The sequence below is a fragment of the Pelmatolapia mariae genome, linkage group LG14, assembly GCF_036321145.2.
Source record: "Pelmatolapia mariae isolate MD_Pm_ZW linkage group LG14, Pm_UMD_F_2, whole genome shotgun sequence".
NCBI classification, from domain to species: Eukaryota; Metazoa; Chordata; class Actinopteri; order Cichliformes; family Cichlidae; genus Pelmatolapia; species Pelmatolapia mariae.
In genome coordinates this window covers 15021898-15041583 of record NC_086239.1, presented here as the reverse complement: position 1 = coordinate 15041583, position 19686 = coordinate 15021898, and the positions used below count along the sequence as shown (strand labels likewise).

At 40.2% G+C, this 19686-nt stretch overlaps 1 protein-coding gene and 1 long non-coding RNA gene across 4 annotated transcripts in view; one reads left to right on the top strand and one right to left on the bottom strand.

Annotated features, from left to right (window-relative positions):
- dscamb (Down syndrome cell adhesion molecule b) overlaps window positions 1-9903 on the bottom strand; it is a 133805-nt gene extending 123902 nt beyond the window's left edge. The window contains exon 1 of one of the 3 annotated variants that reach the window (XM_063494344.1): window positions 8969-9903. In XM_063494344.1, the coding sequence (XP_063350414.1) occupies window positions 8969-9011 (43 nt within the window). In that variant the 5' untranslated portion in view covers window positions 9012-9903. The remainder of the gene's footprint in view (window positions 1-8968) is intronic. The other 2 variants (XM_063494341.1, XM_063494342.1) reach the window with 2 other exon arrangements.
- LOC134641451 (uncharacterized) lies at window positions 581-2497 on the top strand. Its single transcript, XR_010095536.1, has 4 exons — window positions 581-927; window positions 1770-1818; window positions 1987-2049; window positions 2449-2497. It is a non-coding gene; the product is annotated as an uncharacterized LOC134641451 (long non-coding RNA).
- Window positions 9904-19686: the final 9783 nt, after the last annotated feature.

Sequence of the window (19686 nt, the reverse complement as noted above, 5' to 3'; positions counted from 1 at the left end):
TAGGCTAGATTTTGTTAGATTACCAGCCTAACATTTGGAGATTTTTTCAGACTACTACTAAAGTAACAAACAGACTTCTCTGTTCATTAATGGCTCAGTCGTGCTAGAGTTAAAATAAGATGGCAACCTCACTGCAACTATGAAAAAGAAATAAATGAAATAACATTTTATTTTTTTATATGTAGTTGCCTGGTGAGTGTGTTGAAATTTGTTTGGGGTTTTTTTGTTTTGTTTTTTTACACACCTTCATTTTTGACCAACTGCAATTAGGCGTGCAACCAACTTGTCATCCAGGGGTTGATTGTGCAACAACCTTCTAACTATTTTGGATTGTAAGGTGATTGCAGAGGTCACCTGGTGGGAGGCAACCTGTCTCCAAACAATCGCAGTGTGACTGCAATCACTCCCAGACAGATTGAAGAAGGTTTTCAGATAACTTCTGTCAGATTGCCAACACGTTGCAGTCAATCTGAGTCTGGACCCGTCTCTTTCTAATTGGCGCCTTAACTTATCTGGTTGCTAACTGATTTTATTCTGGTTATAGTCCTTTATAAAAGTGAGGTTGCTGAGTGCCTGCACTGTAAAATGTAATATTGTGTTTAATTAAAAATATTAAATAGGCTGAACTCAATTTTTATCAATTTGTTATTAGAACTCAATTTAAATAAGTTACCAGTACTTTTTATGCAAAAATGCTGATAAACTCGATTAATTTGAGTTGTCCTAATTTAGAAAAACTAAGTAAGCTGGAAGTTTTGCTTCTCAGGGCGGAAGGATGAAAGATGTGTTTTGAAAATGCCACGTGACTGCCGTTCTCCTCCCTCCCGGATCAGTCCGCATGTTCATGGCGCCAGCATTTGTTATGGAATATATTGAGCAAACCTGGAGATATTATTGTTGTCATTGCTGTGGATCTTTACTGACTTGGTGAGTAAATGTTTACTCTTATTCAAACTGATTTTGTGGCTTCTCTTAGTTTAGCACCAGGTTTATAATCTTGCTAGCTAGTTAGTGTTAGCCTAGCGTTGCTGCTGCCGCTGGGCTCATGTTACTTAAAAATTAACACCACAGCCTTAAAAACCTTACATAAAACTACGTCGGTGAATTTTTTTGTTGATTGTTTGAAATAAATAAGTGAGATAAGAGCCCAGACAAAATTCTTTGGGAGGTGCAGCCGTTAGGGGTGGGGTGGGTGTGGGTGTGGGGGGTGGATAACGGAGCTCTCCGAAAACGTGGAAGCACTTTTGCAAATATGTGATATTTTGATAAATTAAGTAGATATTTGAGCATTATACAGCTACATTCTCGCCTGAAAATATCTTAAAAGGTTATTTTGTGACCCAGAAAGGGTCTGGTGAAAAAGAGGATCGCATTTGTCGGCCACGGTTGTCGGAGCCTGTGCGTACTTGTAAGCGCGGCAATGGCGGAGGAGCACTGCTGAAAAACGTATTACTTTTTCTGGGTCACAAAATAAACTTTTAAGATATTTTCAGGCAAGAATGTAGCTGTGTGAATTTCAAATATCTGCTCGATTTATCAAGACATCAAATATTTGCAAAAATGCTCCGACGTTTTCGGAGACGTCTATTTTTTCATGCTTTGTGGCAGCTTTAGAACATCTGTGGCATCTATTAATGTCAAATCTAGCCTTTATTTAACAACATAAGCGAACTCTATATTACAGTGATTGCACAGCCATTAAGGATCAAATCAGTTTCTGAAAAATGTTCTGTTTTTTCTCCCTCTGCTTGCTTCTTACTGTCTTTGAGGCTCGGGACCAGCACTCCTGTTGTTGGACAGAAAGACATCAACTCAGTGGTAAGTATTTTGGTTTTCCAATATATTAGCAACTGTCAGTGACATTTATATTAATCAGGCTGAACTTTAATCATACTTTAGATCAGCCTGTCTTACTTATTGTTTTATTTGTGCTTTGGTTTGGGGAAGTTGTTTCTTTACTGATCTTTTCCTGTCTTCTGTTATTAGACTTGAGATATGACTGCACTGTGCTGTTGCTGTGACTCCAGTTAATTCTGCAAGACATGCTGTGTAAGTAAACAAACAACAACAGTTTGGTCTGCACTTCTTGAAAGATCACATCCCCCAAACTTAGTTTAGAGGGTCTACACTGTATATAGTGAAGTCTGCAAGTTTTCTAACAGCAAAATTTGTTTTGTGCCCAAAATCATTTTGCACATCATTAGAATGAAAGTTATTGCCCATGTTTGCATAGCCCTTTTTAAAATTATTCTTTCATGACAATATTGTGTGTTGCGTGGTGGTCACGGCTATCCAGACTGACAATTTGGGACATTGAATGTCACCTCTCCGGCGGGGAGGGAGCCTGAGATTGTCTAAATTGGAGTCTGTTTTATACCAAATGCAGAAAAAATGTTTTAAGAAAGCAATTAAGTTCATGTTCCAAAAAATATGATTGTTTGCTTGCAGGACACCAGGAGAGATGAGTCCCCCGTCACAGATGGTGTGGTCAGTGAAGGTGGTCGCCTGCAGGTTCAAGCTCATTGCATCTCCAACCCACATCCACTGCCACTGTACTTAAGGGAAGTTAAAGACTTTCTTCTGCACTTACATTTGGATCACCTCGATCCATGATAGTCATTCAGGCAGTAATACCTGGACTGGAAACAAGCCATCCTTAAAATATTACAACATTCCAGCTCCTGTGTTGGAATGAAAAACGAATGTGTTGTTTAAATTAGAGACTGCACTTGTGACAGAACAATAAATATTTTATTTTGATTATATAAATAATGTAAGTACAAAACAAACTTGTGGTAGGCCTAAACTTATTTTCAGAATAATTACATCTAAGACTTTGTTTCGTTGTAAGATTATAACAGTGATGGCAATATCATTTTTATTCAGCAGAACAGTGTCCAGTATGTTGGCTGTTGTACTTTGTTGTGTTTGAAAATAAAAGTTGTGCTCATTTTAACATCATTACAAAAGTGTTGTTAATTATTTTTAATGATATTCATGGTACCACAAATTGTTTTTTCATTTAGTTGAACTTGAAATGTTTGTCAGTAGGTAAACAATTAGTATTGTCAGAAAGTCAGAAATATCAAGTTATTCTTAATACTGCAGACTTGCAATGTATAAGTTGTCCTAACAGTCATCCTAAGTAAGCTTTACTTAGTTTTTTTGAGGCAACGAGTTTCCATAATTTTTTTGAGTTCTGGGAACTAACACGGCTGTGTACATTTTGAGTAGGGTGTACTCAAAATGAGTAAGTTGCCCTAACTTGGTCATCTTACGTAAACTTGATCCAATTTTTTTGAGTTCTGGGAACAAATGAGCTTGTACAGAGTACTCAAAATAAATACGTTGTCCTAACTTAGTCATTTTTAGCTAAGCTTTACTCAATTTTTTTGAGGCAACGAGTTTCCATAATTTTTTTGAGTTCTGGGAACTAATTAGATTTTACAGTGTGTGTCATTTTGCACTTAAATTGCCATCTTGCAGAAACTTGAAGATGGCAATTTGAATTTGAATTTCAAATCAGACGGAAACTGATTTGCAACAGATCTGCAAGTTTTCATCATTAATCGCCACGTTATCTCAGACAGATCTCACAAACTTGCCAGCTTAACCCCATTCAGTCAAACTGAGAGACTGACTCTGTAATATGCCATTTTATCCCACCAAAGTCACTCTGAAGACAGCAGCTGACTGCGAGTGCTCACAAACCTGGTCAAAGGCAATGTTATGGCAAGCTATTTTACAGTATCGTTGGTCTGACGTCACTGTTACATAATTTTAAAAAGGCAATCAGCTTCCTCAAATGTTTGAGTGCTTTTAACTTATTTGGGCAAAGAGAGCGGGCCACAGTGTACTGTTGTATCAACACATATTTATTCATTCAGTATCTTCTGCCTGTGCTGATCATGTCACAGTTGGTTAACTTGTCATATCCAGACTGATAATGTACAGTACAGTACAATACAGAGTACTGATAAAATGATAAAGTTGACTATGTAACAGGTTTTGTTGGTGTGTTTGTAACTGGGATTAATCAAACTCCAGTTAATATACAAATTTTTTGATTGAATGCTGTTGTAGGTTGCATATAGGACCTTGTTTCATTCTTGATGATCCACATGTTTGATTTGGGAAAGATTTTACACTTTATACCTCTCCTGATGCAACCCTGCAGATATATCCAGGTTTGGAACTGAAACTGGGAGTACACTGGCTCGAGACCCCCTGTTATGATGTATGGTTTGGAGACAGTGACACTAACAAAAAGACAAAAGGCCAAGCTGGAGGTGGCAGAGTTGAAGATGTTTAGACTTGACCAGGATGGACAGAATTACAAATGAGTACATCAGCGGGACAGCTCAGGTCAAGCATTTTGGAAACAAACTTGACCTTGATAAAGTTTTATTGAATCAGAATTAACACCTTGTAGTAGATCAAGAAGAGAGGACTGTAGGTCTGTGGGTCTGTTATTGAGACACACTGAGTCTTTTGTCATAAGTGGGTGTGTTCCAAACTACTTTGAAACTAAAATCAACAGAAAACCACTTCTGCACAGGAGAGCAGAAGTGGTTCACTGGTCTTTTTTAAACTGTCAAATAAAGCTTCTACACCAGTTCCCCCACTACAGTACCTGTGCAGTGTAGCCCAGTAATATAACATGTCACTTTGACAGGTGCTGAGTGAATTAAAAACATCCTCTCTACTGAGAACCCTCTCTGAGAGGGAAACCCCCGCCAGATGTACTACAGCCTCACTTTGCACGCATGATCAAACACCTACATCTGGGTGCTGAGGGCTTTTCTGCTCTTCCCCGCAGATGCTAAATGATATCGTTAACATTTTAATGCAAGAGACATTTACACGCGGGCTTGCGCAATTACACCTCCGATTCAGTGGAATCCTGTCAGACACAGTGTGATCGGTAATTAGATTTTACATTGGGTGAAATGCAGCACACACAGATACGCACGCGCGCACATGCACGAGTCACCAAAGCTTGCTCCTAATTAGGGAGCTAGACAGGCTCGAGGAGGTATGGTACAGTAGAGTAGCCCTCATTATACAGCTGGGATGTATGAACTAGGGGATATCTATTATGATCACACATCAGGGTATCCATTACCCAACATTAGCACCTCTTTCAACTGGAATCGCACGCAGAGTTCAAAACGTAACCCAACAAACCTTCACACAACTCAGACAAGTGAGGAAGAGTTAAGTGGGTTTGTAAACTTAATTTAGCCCATTAGATATTCAGATCAGAGTGAGACTGCACAAGATGATCTATCACTTGACTGTACGCTGGGTGCTTTCATGGGGTAATTTGATTTCAAGAGCTATGATACTGCTTGTGCAACCAAATCCTAATTGGTAATTAGTAAACAGACTACTAGTCGTGAGTGCAACCATAAGGGTGGTCAGGTTTCTCTCCATTTGATTTACAGACCCGGCCGCTGGGAGGCCGCTGATCTTTAGACATTTTTACAGAGGCATCTCCGACAAAAGGAGGCTCTCATCACTGCACTGGCTTTATCGCCTTCATGTAGATTTATTACCACACAAACACTCGTCCCACCTTCTATTTGCAGCCAAGTTCAATCTATCCATCCACCCCAGTCTCCGCAGCATTTCCATCCAGTGTTGCAGGTTGCTAATAATGTAGGGTCATGTAAAATTGGCAGGCTAACTGATGTTGGCAGCTATTTACTGTACTGTAAGCTACACTGGGATGGATGCTCTGGAAGAGCTTCCTTATTTCCAAGTGTGAATGTGTGTGTGTGTTAGAGTGTGTGTGTGTGTGTGTGTGTGCAGTCCGCGAAAGGTCACAGCTAATTGAGATCAAAATTTGATTGCATGATTTCCTGACCTCTACATAATAGTTCGTTTATTAAAGAAATACGAGATAAGTCCTTTTTAAGTCACGAGCGTCGGGTTAAGCCGTGTGCATGTCTACAAATCATTGCAGTCTTGGTGGGGACTCTGTGAGAAGCCTTGTCTCATTATATCTTTGCAACGAGAATTTGAATAGGCCGGTTTAGCTTGCTGTGGTTTTGCCCAGAGGCAGCTTTCAGGCAGAGATATTTAATGGTTCCTCTCCTGTACTGATGACTGAATTTATAGATGCTACTTTGATAGGTGCAGGAAATAGCAAGAGCATAAAGTCTTAAACGGAATACAAAAAGTAATTGTGCCTCTTGGCTGGTGAATGTGTCAGATTTAACATTTTAATTTTCATAAAAAGAGTAATAAGGACCGGGGTTGTCTTTTGCTTCCTTTTGATAATAAACAATCAATTGCAAAGATAAGGAAAGCAATTAAAATGTGACATTTTTGAGCATTGTGTGGGTGCAAATCTGTTTCCCTTTCTTTAATTGAGTTCATTAAGCTGATATCCAGTGAATGTACGCAAAGAACACAGAGAACCCAGAAGCGCTGTGAGGTGCTCGGTTATAATATGGTTGCTTATAACACCTGTGGACACAACAATGTAACGAGATGTGATTAGCTTTGGGGCGGGAGTTTCCAGGTCAGCCCGGTTTGCAGACAAACTCACAGTTCCCATCAGGAATAGTCTAATATTTCCACAGGTGTGCCATTTTTTTTATTTTTTAAAAAGGTTTCCAGTTTTGAAGAATTATTAAACCCAACTTAGTGAATGAAATCATCCGGTTATCCAGTGTTATGAACGGGAATTCTGAACTGCATGGTATTTTCTTTGCACAACACTACATCATATGGCTTTCTTCCCCCCCATACGGTGAAGAGTGAATGGGTGAACGTTTTAGGACGCAGCCCCTAACACCCATTAAGGAGGTTACCATAGAGACAGGCCAGTGTGCACATGATAGGCCTAACTCTGAAACAGCAAGAACTGTCTGGAATCCAATCTCCGTGCTGGCTTCCATCTACAAGGTCATTCATTCATTCTGACAATGACTGCTCAGCCGATGAACACCTCATTTTCATGATAATCAACAAAACACCCTGGCACAGAGGACACAGTCACATATAGCCAGGGTCCTGTGCATAATGGGAAAATCAAATATAAATAATAGAAAAAGGTAAAGATACTTTAAAATTCACTTATACACACACACAAATATATATATATTTGTGTGTGTGCGTGTGGGTGTGTAATGATTGCAGTGCAAATAACAAGCACAAAAAGTGTAACGTCTGCACTCAAGGCTGTCTATTGCTTAATCCCTATCAGTTGCCTCAGGCCTCCTCAATAATCCCTTAAGCAATAAACGGACACAATCTTGCATGGCAGTTGATCTAATGTCAGAGTCAGATGATTATGATTAATGAGGATTCCTTATTGTTCCTTTATGAGTTTCAGCACAAGCTGGGCTGAGGGAGATACCATTTTATATGGAGTCAATGTCAATAAACGGCACCGACGGAGGGTTGCCTCAGCACCGAAAACGCGTTGGCACAGAAACAAAAATCCATTTCGAAGCTTTATTTTATCATTCCGGCCAGAGGGGGGAAAATCCATTTTGGGGGCATACTATAATATATCACAGCCCCTTGATGCGGTTGAATGTATTCATACCTGTAAATCCCCACTTCCCCAATTTTTCTTTTGTGAATTCTCTTTTTTTTTTCCATACAAAAGCAACCGACCATTGATTTTTTTTTTTTTCAATCCCCATCTTGTCACCCTGATGTCTTCCAGACATGTTTCCATTTTCTTTCCTTCTCCTTCTTCAACTCTCCCTTTTTCTTCCCCTGTTTTCGTACACACCCAGTCGGCCATAATCCCTCCCTGTAGAGGGGACTCTGGCCAATAAATGAACGCAATAAACTGTATCAATTTTCCACCATTGATTTTATATATATGCATATATACGCACTGTGAGAGCGTGCAAATATACCTGCATGGTGTCACGCATGTGTGCAATGGCACAAATGCATGCAACTGCACTTGTGTACATGAAAAACACTGACAAGATGCACGACCAGGTCTGCATGTCTCAATTCCAGCATTTGAATGGAAAAAATACATTTCACACTCTTTTCATGAGTAAATTTGTGAAGTACTTTTGCATTTCCAGACAAAAAAAAAATACAAAAATGACCCCTGTGGACTGTGTTTCATCAAAAAACATTACACCTGTACTGTTCATTCCATTCGTTGCATGAACATTTTGTACTAATGGTGAACGCTTTCTCTCTGCTAACTACATTTTAAGGTAAATAACAGAAAGCTGACCTCACATTTGTAACAAAACTGGTTTTGCAGGTGCTGCGAACACACTGCTCGAGCCAGAAATATAATTTAATTTTTTTAATCAAAGGAAAACCCCAAAACGTTAAAATGCAAATACGAATGATTGCCTTTAAAGATCTTTGTATAAACTGGCCTTTTTTGATGCTTTAGTGTTAATTTAGGCCATTTGAACTTGAAAAATATGCTCTCTGTGGGGGATGGGGAAAGGGTTAAACCAAATGTCCATTATATCAAAGACGTCACTTATTACTAAGGGCCACAGTGGAACAAGGTTGTGACAGGAAAAAATAAGTATCATTTGATATAAAACAAAAACAAATATTATTAATATGATTCAAATGAAAAACTATTCAAACTTGACATAATATCCAACTATTGCAATTAAACAGATTGACTACAGGCACACTAACGACATGGTATAGCCGTTTTATTTCTCCTGGTTCAGGGTGTATATCTGAAGGCCAGATATGGGTCTAATGGTTTGTAGGAGAGCTTGAAGGATTTAAAACGCAATTCATGCCTCGCCTGTCTCTCCCCCTCTATCAGGGGTGTCAGCCTTTTGACAAGCATATAAAATCCATTTCATGTGGGTCACAGGTGACCTCCCTCCTCAGTCACTTAGCTGTCTACCAGTGATTTGCCTTCTGCAGTAGGTGATGAGCAATAATAATAATAATAATAATAATAATAATAATAATAATAAAACAAAGATGAGCAGGTGCAACTTACCATTCAAGATGCTCTGGGAAAAGATAAAAGCCAATATCCACATGCCCTGCTCCGTTCAATCCCCCCAAGCTATGCTTTCTCTTCTTCCTCCGACCGGTGCCTCCCTGGGTTTCTCTTCTGTGCGCTTGGGCTAAGGTTAAACATTTGCCACTGTCTTGAAGCAAACCGGTCCAAGTCTCTACTTTTAATATCTCCTTCGTACTTTTTTGTTACACTGATTTGGTTTCTGGGATGTCTCGGAGCATAAATGCGCCTCTGTGATTTTCTTGGGGAGAGCTCTGCTCAGACTCTCCTTCCTGTGCTCCGCGTCTTGCTGCTTGTCCCTGTTATTCAAAAGGATGCTGAAGGGGTGAAGCCCAGGTGTGTGTGTGATGCTGAGTCAGAGCTGGGTTAGAGCGGATCCTGGGAAAAGAAATTAAATCCGAAAACAAGAAAGAAAGAAACAAAAATTAAAATTAAGAAAAAATGGTTAAACTAAATCTTTAAAAGAAAAATGTCCGGTTTCAGGTTTCCTGAATAAAACACTGGATGACGGATCATCCTTGAAGGTAAAAATAAATAAATAAATAAAATGTTACAAAATTAAAACAACTAAAAGAGAAAAGAAGCAAAGAGAAGAGAGAGGGCGGTGGCAGAAGAATGAAAAGCAGGTTTTTTGCTCAGACTCCAAAGTCAGATCATCTTCATCGCCTCTGTGCGTCCAGCAAGAGGCGAGCAAGCGCATCTTCCCCGCTGCCGCTCTCTAATCGCACCACACTGACTCTCTGAGCATTACACAGAATAACCCTCTCCCCTGCCCCTGCAGACGCTTTAATTCCTCATTGCCTTAAAGGAGCAGAGGCGGCAGCCGGTCGCTCCTCGGGGCAGGATACTGTTGTGGAGGTGGAAGAGTGTGAGAGCACGCAGCGAGTGGGGCATTTGCATTAAGGAAATGAGCTGCACCTGACGCACCAAGGTACCAAGGATTTTTACGCACGGGGTTGTATCAGCTCAAACAGAAAGCGCTGTCTGCTGGCGTGCAGGTGTACGCGGAACACGCCGCTGTGCCCCAGATCTGGCTTGAATTTAGTTCCTAATGTTTTTCTTTCGTGTGTGAAAACAGAAGCGAGCTCCCCCGTAATAATGGAAATCTACAAGGACACCCAGTGACGCGTATTTTCTGTTGTTTAAGTAGAAAATGTAGTTGTTATTTTCTTTTAAACTGAATAACAACGTGAACTTGATTGATGAGATTTAATAATCGCATTGAACAGAAGATAGGAGGAAAAGGCAGCCACTCTGTCTGGGGGAAGAAAAGGGGTTAAGATGAAGAGCCCCCCCACCCCTAAGACGCACATACTCACACAGTTTATATCGCCTCCCTCAACCCAATAATCCACCACTCACCACCACCACCAACCCCCACAACCACCACCCCTCCATTTTAATGCCTGCCTTGAAGTCAAGGGTATAGCTGTAGTTGGCTGTGGAAGCCTGTGGGCCTGTCCACAGCGCCGGGTTACACTCAGTGTGATATAACCGCCAGCGCAGTCTGCAGCTCATGCTCTGTCCCACATGACAGAATATATTGCAAGTGAGATTCCAGCTATATACCCCAAGACACTCATTTTGTATGCTCATATCCTTACAAGTCTGAATGTGTACAAAGATAAATAAATAGAAGGTTTCATGGTGAAAGGGTATACTGACTACATTTTTAGCGCTAATAGCCGCCTTTTAAGTTGGTAAAGATGCTGGGCTGAGAGTTCTCGGTTCAGCTATTTTGATCTTTGCATTTTGCTGCTGTCCAGTCTGGTTTGTCCCTGTGTCTAATATGTCACAGCATTCTTCCTGTTTCTCTCCGCACTCCACCAGACAAACAGGAGCGTTGCTTGCCTCAAAACTGTTAAAGTAGTACTCAGATATTTGTATTTACTCATGTTTGATCGGTCAGATATTGTCTGGATATTTTTTTTTACTACTAATGCTACTCCAGAATGTCTGTTTGAATGAGTGATGCTGTTTTACTTTTTGCCTATACGTGCAAGATAAATCCAAACAAGTTTAAGACTGGAGGAAAGGAGAAAGTGCTAGTGTTTCAGGGCAAATGGTTAAAGATCCGGGCTGTCATTTAGAGCTGATTAGGAGCACTGTGCTGGTTTTTTGGCTCTAAATTCTTGGCATGGAAGAACAACTGAGTTGATTAGCTGCTGCAGAATGTGAGATATGATCATTTGCCGTGCCATATTTTTATCCAAGCTTTGTTTTCGTCTCGCTTGCTGCCCATACTCATTCACAGCAGTCACACTTAAATACTGTAATACACAAACAAGGTTTCATCATCTGTTTCCAATAAGCTATTTTAAAATGAAAGTAAAACACCTTGCTCAAGGACATCTCTGTAAAGTTCAAGGACTACGCTTTGGTGATGCCGAAGGCAAAGCCCATTCATGCCTTACAGGTAATCAAATGGAGCAGAACTGCCCGTAGTTTTCCTCGGTTCAGCCTTTTTAGCAATGTTAAAAGAAAGCTTTTCCACAACTAAAGGTGACATCCGCAGCCTGTAAAGACAAACAGTTCTTAGAGAGGGAGGAAAAAAAGGCTTTGACTGTGGGTTCAAGGGATTGAGGGAAGGATCCATGGCATTAGAGACTGCCATCTGACATTTTAGGGGAAATGAAGCATTGGTGTAATCAAAGTCCTTATAACGTCTCTGGTGTAATCTCGCTCAGCAAACAGGATTTTATGAGAAGCTGAAATTAAAACTTTGGCAGTGAAATAGATAAAGCAAAGCTAATCAAAAGGTGATATTTGTTTGCCTTTGAAAACTAACGTTTGGCGTCACAAAGCATGGAATAGAGGCAATGACACAGCCTCACCTCAGCACATAGGTCAGGGGCATATGTACTGTGTGTGTACACTATATACACCGTCACACCGCTGTACACACGCCCCGAATGAGGGCACTTCCAGTAAAAGCACAATTTCACAAAGTGTGTTTGACAGCAAACAAGCACAGTGTAACATCAACACTGACCACATGACCTCACAACAACCAAATTACAGCAGGTGTGTTTGATGATTCAACTCATATTCATTTCAGTAAAGAACGCTCACATTGCTGAACTGCGATTGAGGGAAAAAAAGGCTCTAACCTGTATTTATATATAATCTTTTTAATCAATATTGCTCCCAGTAATTACAGTACTTTGTCTATGAGCCATGTTTGATCTCTATATGAGTATCTAATATCTGGTTAGCATGGGTTAAATGCCCTTTTACATTAAAAACCATAATTATAAAATAATTACCTCCCTCTCTTCTATTTAATAAAAAACATGGATGCCGTGAGAGAAGCTTTTATTACCACAAGAAAACAACATTAAAAAAAAGTCAAAATTTTAGCATCACTGTGCAGAGAAATAAAAATCAATGATATGTTGAAAACACAAAGGTCAGAACTGGACATACATATAGATCAAATGTTGCTGTTGGCACAGCCTTTATTCACACTTATGGAAAACAGGTGCTGCTGTTTATCACTTACAGCAGCTGTACAACTGAACAGGCTACTTGTGATGTGAAAGACAATACCTTGATTTTCACTCTGAACACAAGAGCCACAACCTTGTCACCAGTAGGCTGAGATATTCAGTGGTAACCCTAACAGATTATATTCAGGCCAGTAGGCAATGTACACACACACACATACATATATATATATATATATATATATATATATATATATATATATATATATATATATATATACAGTGGCTTGCAAAAGTATTCGGCCCCCTTGAACTTTTCCACATTTTGTCACATTATAGCCACAAACATGAATCAATTTTATTGGAATTCCACGTGAAAGACCAATACAAAGTGGTGTACACGTGAGAAGTGGAACGAAAATCATACATGATTCCAAACATTTTTTACAAATAAATAACTGCAAAGTGGGGTGTGCGTAATTATTCAGCCCCCTGAGTCAAAACTTTGTAGAAACACCTTTTGCTGCAATTACAGTTGCCAGTCTTTTAGGGTATGTCTCTACCAGCTTTGCACATCTACAGACTGAAATCCTTGCCCATTCTTCTTTGCAAAACAGCTCCAGCTCAGTCAGATTAGATGGACAGCGTTTGTGAACAGCAGTTTTCAGATCTTGCCACAGATTCTTGATTGGATTTAGATCTGGACTTTGACTGGGCCATTCTAACACATGGATATGTTTTGTTTTAAACCATTCCATTGTTGCCCTGGCTTTATGTTTAGGCTCGTTGTCCTGCTGGAAGGTGAACCTCCGCCCCAGTCTCAAGTCTTTTGCAGACTCCAAGAGGTTTTCTTCCAAGATTGCCCTGTATTTGGCTCCATCCATCTTCCCATCAACTCTGACCAGCTTCCCTGTCCCTGCTGAAGAGAAGCACCCCCAGAGCATGATGCTGCCACCACCATGTTTGACAGTGGGGATGGTGTGTTCAGAGTGATGTGCAGTGTTAGTTTCCACCACACATAGCGTTTTGCATTTTGGCCAAAAAGTTCCATTTTGGTCTCATCTGACCAGAGCACCTTCTTCCACATGTTTGCTGTGTCCCCCACATGGCTTGTGGCAAACTGCAAACGGGACTTCTTATGGTTTTCTGTTAACAATGGCTTTCTTCTTGCCACTCTTCCATAAGGGCCAACTTTGTGCAGTGCACGACTAATAGTTGTCCTATGGACAGATTCCCCCACCTGAGCTGTAGATCTCTGCAGCTCGTCCAGAGTCACCATGGGCCTCTTGGCTGCATTTCTGATCAGCGCTCTCCTTGTTCGGCCTGTGAGTTTAGGTGGACGGCCTTGTCTTGGTAGGTTTACAGTTGTGCCATACTCCTTCCATTTCTGAATGATCGCTTGAACAGTGCTCCGTGGGATGTTCAAGGCTTGGGAAATCTTTTTGTAGCCCAAGCCTGCTTTAAATTTCTCAATAACTTTATCCCTGACCTGTCTGGTGTGTTCTTTGGACTTCATGGTGTTGTTCCTCCCAATATTCTCTTAGACAACCTCTGAGGCCGTCACAGGGCAGTTGTGGAGCTGTTTTGCAAAGAAGAATGGGCAAGGATTTCAGTCTGTAGATGTGCAAAGCTGGTAGAGACATATCCTAAAAGACTGGGAGCTGTAATTGCAGCAAAAGGTGGTTCTACAAAGTATTGACTCAGGGGGCTGAATAATTACGCACACCCCACTTTTCAGTTATTTATTTGTAAAAAATGTTTGGAATCATGTATGATTTTCGTTCCACTTCTCACGTGTACACCACTTTGTATTGGTCTTTCACGTGGAATTCCAATAAAATTGATTCATGTTTGTGGCTGTAATGTGACAAAATGTGGAAAAGTTCAAGGGGGCCGAATACTTTTGCAAGCCACTGTATATACATATATATATAATGGTGGTGGCTAACCAACCAGACATAGTGGTGGTAGACAAACAGAAGAAGACGGCCGAAGCTCAAGAAATACCAAGGGCTCAGAGAAGAGCTCGAGAAGATGTGGAGGGTGAAGGTAACGGTGGTCCCAGTGGTAATCGGTGCAGTGACTCCCAAGCTAGGCGAGTGGCTCCAACAGATCCCAGGAACAACATCGGAGATCTCTGTCCAGAAGAGTACAGTCCTAGGAACAGCTAAGATACCTCGCAGGACCCTCAAGCTCCCAGGCCTCTGGTAGAGGACCTGAGCTTGAAGGATTGACCGCGGGGAATTTTTTATATATATATATATATATATCTATAGATAGATAGATAGATAGATAGATTGGTGTTGAATGTGAGCATGAATGATTGTCTGTCTCTCTGTGTTACCCTGTAATAGATTTGCGACCTGTCCAGGGTGTAAACCGCTGAAATAGGCTCTGTGCCCGCTGTTTTTTAAGAGATAATTGAAGGATAATCAAACTTTTTAACCACTGAAGTTAAAGCAAATAATAATAATAATAGTAATAATACATTTTATTAATAGGCAACTACAATTTAGCTAATGTTTAAAAGTACCTACATGAAGATGTCCCCAGAGTAGTAACATGTGTCTAGAAAGGGCTTTGTTATCATAGGAGTAATTAGTTGTATTTGTACTGCAGGACCGACCTCCTAATCAGAGCCTTCTGCTTTTCTGCATCAGCTGCAGTGTCGCAGCTACAGGACTCACATGGATGGAAACATTTTGCAACAGCTTCCACCAAAAATTTAAAGTCGTAACCTTCAGTCATTTTATAAAACTGTATTATATGCATGTGTTTGCACTTTTAGAAACACCAATCAGGCTTTTCTGGTTCCTCCATCGTGTAACTTTATTTGATTTTAGTTCTTTTGACAAAATCTCCAAAACCAACATTACAAGGAGAAAAAGGGTCATTTCAGCCACAAGGGAAAGAAATCCATATGACAAATACAAAAACTATATAAAAGCATTCAGTGGCTCCACAGCCATGTTTTGAACATGAGCAGAATGGATTTCGGTGGGGTTTGAGTTCACTGCGTGGGTTGGGGGAGGAGAAGAGAGTTTGTTTTAGCCCCCCAGCATGATGCCTAAACAGCAGTAAGTAAATGTGACAATGAAGCCCCTGGGCTGCTGCAGGCAGTCTTGGCCTTGCAGTGCATGTCTTTGTGCGGGGGTGTTCGCATGTGCCAATGTATCAGTGCGTGTATATAAGGAAGGAAATGGAGCACATGTGAGACAATTCGTGGCACTGCACAGTCAAGGTCGTGACTCCTCTGACTGTGATACTCACACTGGCATGGGATCTGTTGGCGCTCTTTATTTTACTGCCAGCTTCAGCGGGGATGATAAAATTAGATCAAAGATATTAATCAGAGTGGTGGCAGCCACTGTTAAACCAGTGGAAGTTGTATTGTTGTGATTTATCCCATTTGCACTGCACTCATCCCATTTCTCCAAGAACCGATGAATCAGGAATTACAGAAGAGGAAGCATTTTAAATTTTGGAACTTAAAGCTTCTGATGAACTCTGCTTCTTATAAATGGATTGTAAATGTATGTGCATGTCGAACTGTCCCATCTGGCTCCATTATTTGTGCTTTAACACAGCGGTCCCCAACCCCCGGGCCTCGGACCGGTACCGGTCCGTGAGTCGTTTGGTACCGGGCCGCGAGAGTTGAGGCTCAGGTGTGAAATGTATGGTTTTCAGGGTTTTTATCGGTTTTCAGCGTTATTTTGTTATCGTTTTCCTGGGTCTTTTCACGTGTGTTATGAATAAATCTTCTTTTTTACTAGTACTAGTTTTATTTTGTTGTATTTATCCACGACACCTTAAAGGCCGGTCCGTGAAAATATTGTCGGGCATAAACCGGTCCGTGGCGCAAAAAAGGTTGGGGACCGCTGCTTTAACATACAGTTGTAACACCCATCAGCACTTTGTATTCACCATAAACAGTCCTATAGGACATGGGCTCCTATATTATTTTATCCTATGTGTTGGTCACTAAAACTGGAAGCTTTTATTGGACAACCTTGTTGATCAAGTCAGTCAGTAATTGCAAAGAAAACTATAATTAAGGTCTCAAACAAAATGATATTATCTTGGGTTAAATGGCTAATGGAGTTGTATAGTAGTTTAATGGAGACAGTGGGAAATTAGATTTTAGAGAAAGCAAATAGGTTCCCTTCCTAAGCTTCCTTGAGTACTTCACAGCACTTAGAGGACCCACATGACACCTCAAATTCATTTATTCTCTGTTAAGCATTTGTCCAAAATACAGCGTAATTGAGTAAATGTATGATGCAGTTCAGGAATGCACTCTTTTTTTCCTCTGTTTTTTCATGTAATTTATAAAAGGTAGTATATACAATATATTGTGCCATGAAAAGGTCTGGGGCTGCTTAGCTGCTTCCAGATGTCCAAGCATTAGTTTGTGCCCTGAAGCTGAAGCACACTTGGGTTCTGTAGCAGGACAAACATATAAAACATACCAGCAAGTCCACCTCTTAATGGTGGCCTTGCAAAAAAAAAGGTTTTGGAGTGGCATAGTCAAAATCCGGACTTAAATCAGATTGAGATTCTTTGGCATGACCTTAAATGGGCTGTTTATGGACTAAAACCCTCTAATGTGTCTGAATTAAAATAATTTTGCAAAGAAGAGTGAGCCAAAGTTCATCCACAGGGATGTGAAAGACTCATTGCCAGTTATCAAACACTTGATTGCAGTTCTTGCTGCCTAGAGTGGCAAAACAAGTTATTAGGTTTAGACGGCAATTACTTTTTCTGATACAGTCAGTTAGGTTTAGATAGCTTTTTTTCTCTTAATAAATGAAATCATAATTTAAAAACTGCATTTGATATTTACTCAGATTATTTTTGTTTAAAATTAACATTTGTTTGATGAAACATGTAAGTGTGACAAATATGCAAAAACTAAGAAAATCAAGAAGGGGATAAAATAGTTTTCCACGGCACCGTATGCAGTATGAAATTAAAATTACAAATACTAATAAAGATAAATCACAAATAATAAGGCGTGATTGTGTAATTTATTTATTTGACGGTAAGACAAAAAGAAAAATGTAAAACAAGTTAAAGAAGGAAATCAGACAAAGTGGGACATAATAAAAGAACCTGAAGCTCATAATGAAATATTAACTCCATAATGTTGTAATATTGAGCAAGTGTCTATAATGTGATGTGCTTCTTGCGATGCAATCAAATAGGTAACCAGTGCTGAGAAGTAACCGAATACATGTGCCAACGTTACGTATTTAAAATACAAAATATGAGTAACTGTATTTCGTTACAGTTACTGTTAAAAAAGGTGATAATTAGAATACAGTTACTTTGCTGAAATAAATGGACTACACGGCCGTCTTTTCCTGTTTTATATGTTAGGCTATCCCCTCTCTAATTTTGGTAACTCCACACATTGCCGGAAACCCAAACAAAACACGAAATAAGAGGCTCTAATGTAAGCATCCTGTTAATGTTGGTGGCGTCAGTTACACAGTGACCCGGAGAGAGCACAACACAGCCAGCAGTGCATGGGCAGGAATGCATTTCTCACTTGGAAATGTGACCGTTCAATGCCAGCAACCAAGATGCTCTCAGCTCAAAAGACTCCAACTCCAACCTAAAGAAACATCTGGAAGTAAGTTCGTTTTAAAAAACTAACGTTAGCCTACTGCAGCTACCTTGTTTTAGTTGTGGTAGCTACCTGGGTTATGTGCCACTTCAGTATCTTCGATGTACTATTGCTGTGTGATTTATTACTATTACTGAAGGCCACTCGCCATTGAGCTAATATTGTTAGCTGGCGTTAGCTGAGGTTAGTTTATAGACTGCAGACTGTTAGACTAAAGCCAGCTAACAATGTTAGCTAGCGTGGCGAGTAGCCTTCACTAATAGTAATAAATCACACAACAATAGTACATTATGTAGTTGTAAAAACTATGACAATATATTAAGTAATCCAAAGTATTCAGAATACATTACTAACATTGAGTAACTTAACGGAATATGTTACAAACTACATTTTGGGGCATGTAATCTGTAGTGGAATACATTTTAAAAGTAATCTCCCCAGCACTGTAGGTAACAATACGCAGTGTGCTTCAGTAGCCATTGTAATTTCCCCATAATCTACATCCAGTCAAGCTCTTTCTGTGATTAACTGAAACATACTCCAATGCTGTTAAAAATTGTCACACCAAAATATCAACACTGACAGGAAGTGGCATATTCTCCTTTAGCTACGTTTCCTCCATTCAGCACCTTCCACACACGTGCAAACACACACACACACAACCCCGGCTGTCCCTCTGGTCAACCCTGTCTCTGGCGTGTGTGCAGACAGGCCGGGTAATCCCTCAGGATGGGGCCTCTTGTTTTGACAACGCCTGTGAAGCCCAGCGTCTCTTACAACAAAACACAGACTGGCCTATCATCAGCAAAATGTCAGCCTTCAGCTCACTCCTTTCGCCACCCAAAGGAGGATCAGGTTGCCTTACACTATGCGACCCATTAACTCAGAATAGAAACATTCTTAGCACCGGTATAATGATCCCTTTTGTTTGCTAAGACAATGACATTGATAAGAGACAAGCCATGCTCGTGGCTCCTTATACAACTGTGTATAAGGTTACAGAGTGGCCAGAGTAGTTCAAGCTGCTATATGTTTACAATCTAGTGGTTCCCCTTGGGATGAACACGATACCTGCGGGTCAATCAGCATTAGGACACATGCACACTCTTTAAATTAGGGCAGAACTGCTATAACCTGGGAATGTGCCAGCTGCATGAAAGGCATCAGGGTTTGAAAGTCAACATGTCAAAGAGACTATGAGTTTATATGATACAGAAGCTTTCTAGAACTGGATACTTAAATTACGTAATGTGTGGGTGAAATTCTAGTATTTTATTTGGGATGTTACTTAGCTCTAATCAGCAGGTATCTGTGTCCGTGTGACGCATCCATACAGTTTATGGATGTAGCTTGCTAACTAAGTTAGCAATTATCACAGGGTGTTCCAGGTGAGCTGGAATGATCCAGAATGGTGTTCTGGCACCTTTCGTTAATGAGAAATGAAATTGTGAAGGCAGATTCATGCATTTTACTGTCAAATGAGTTATTTTTTTGTGTGCTGAGATACTTGCTCACTATGAAGAAGATAAGTCATTTTATTCGTTCTCATCCGTGCAGTCCATTCATGGTACAGATATAAATAAAGTTGCAGCTGTAGCATTTAGCTAGTGCTGCGGTAG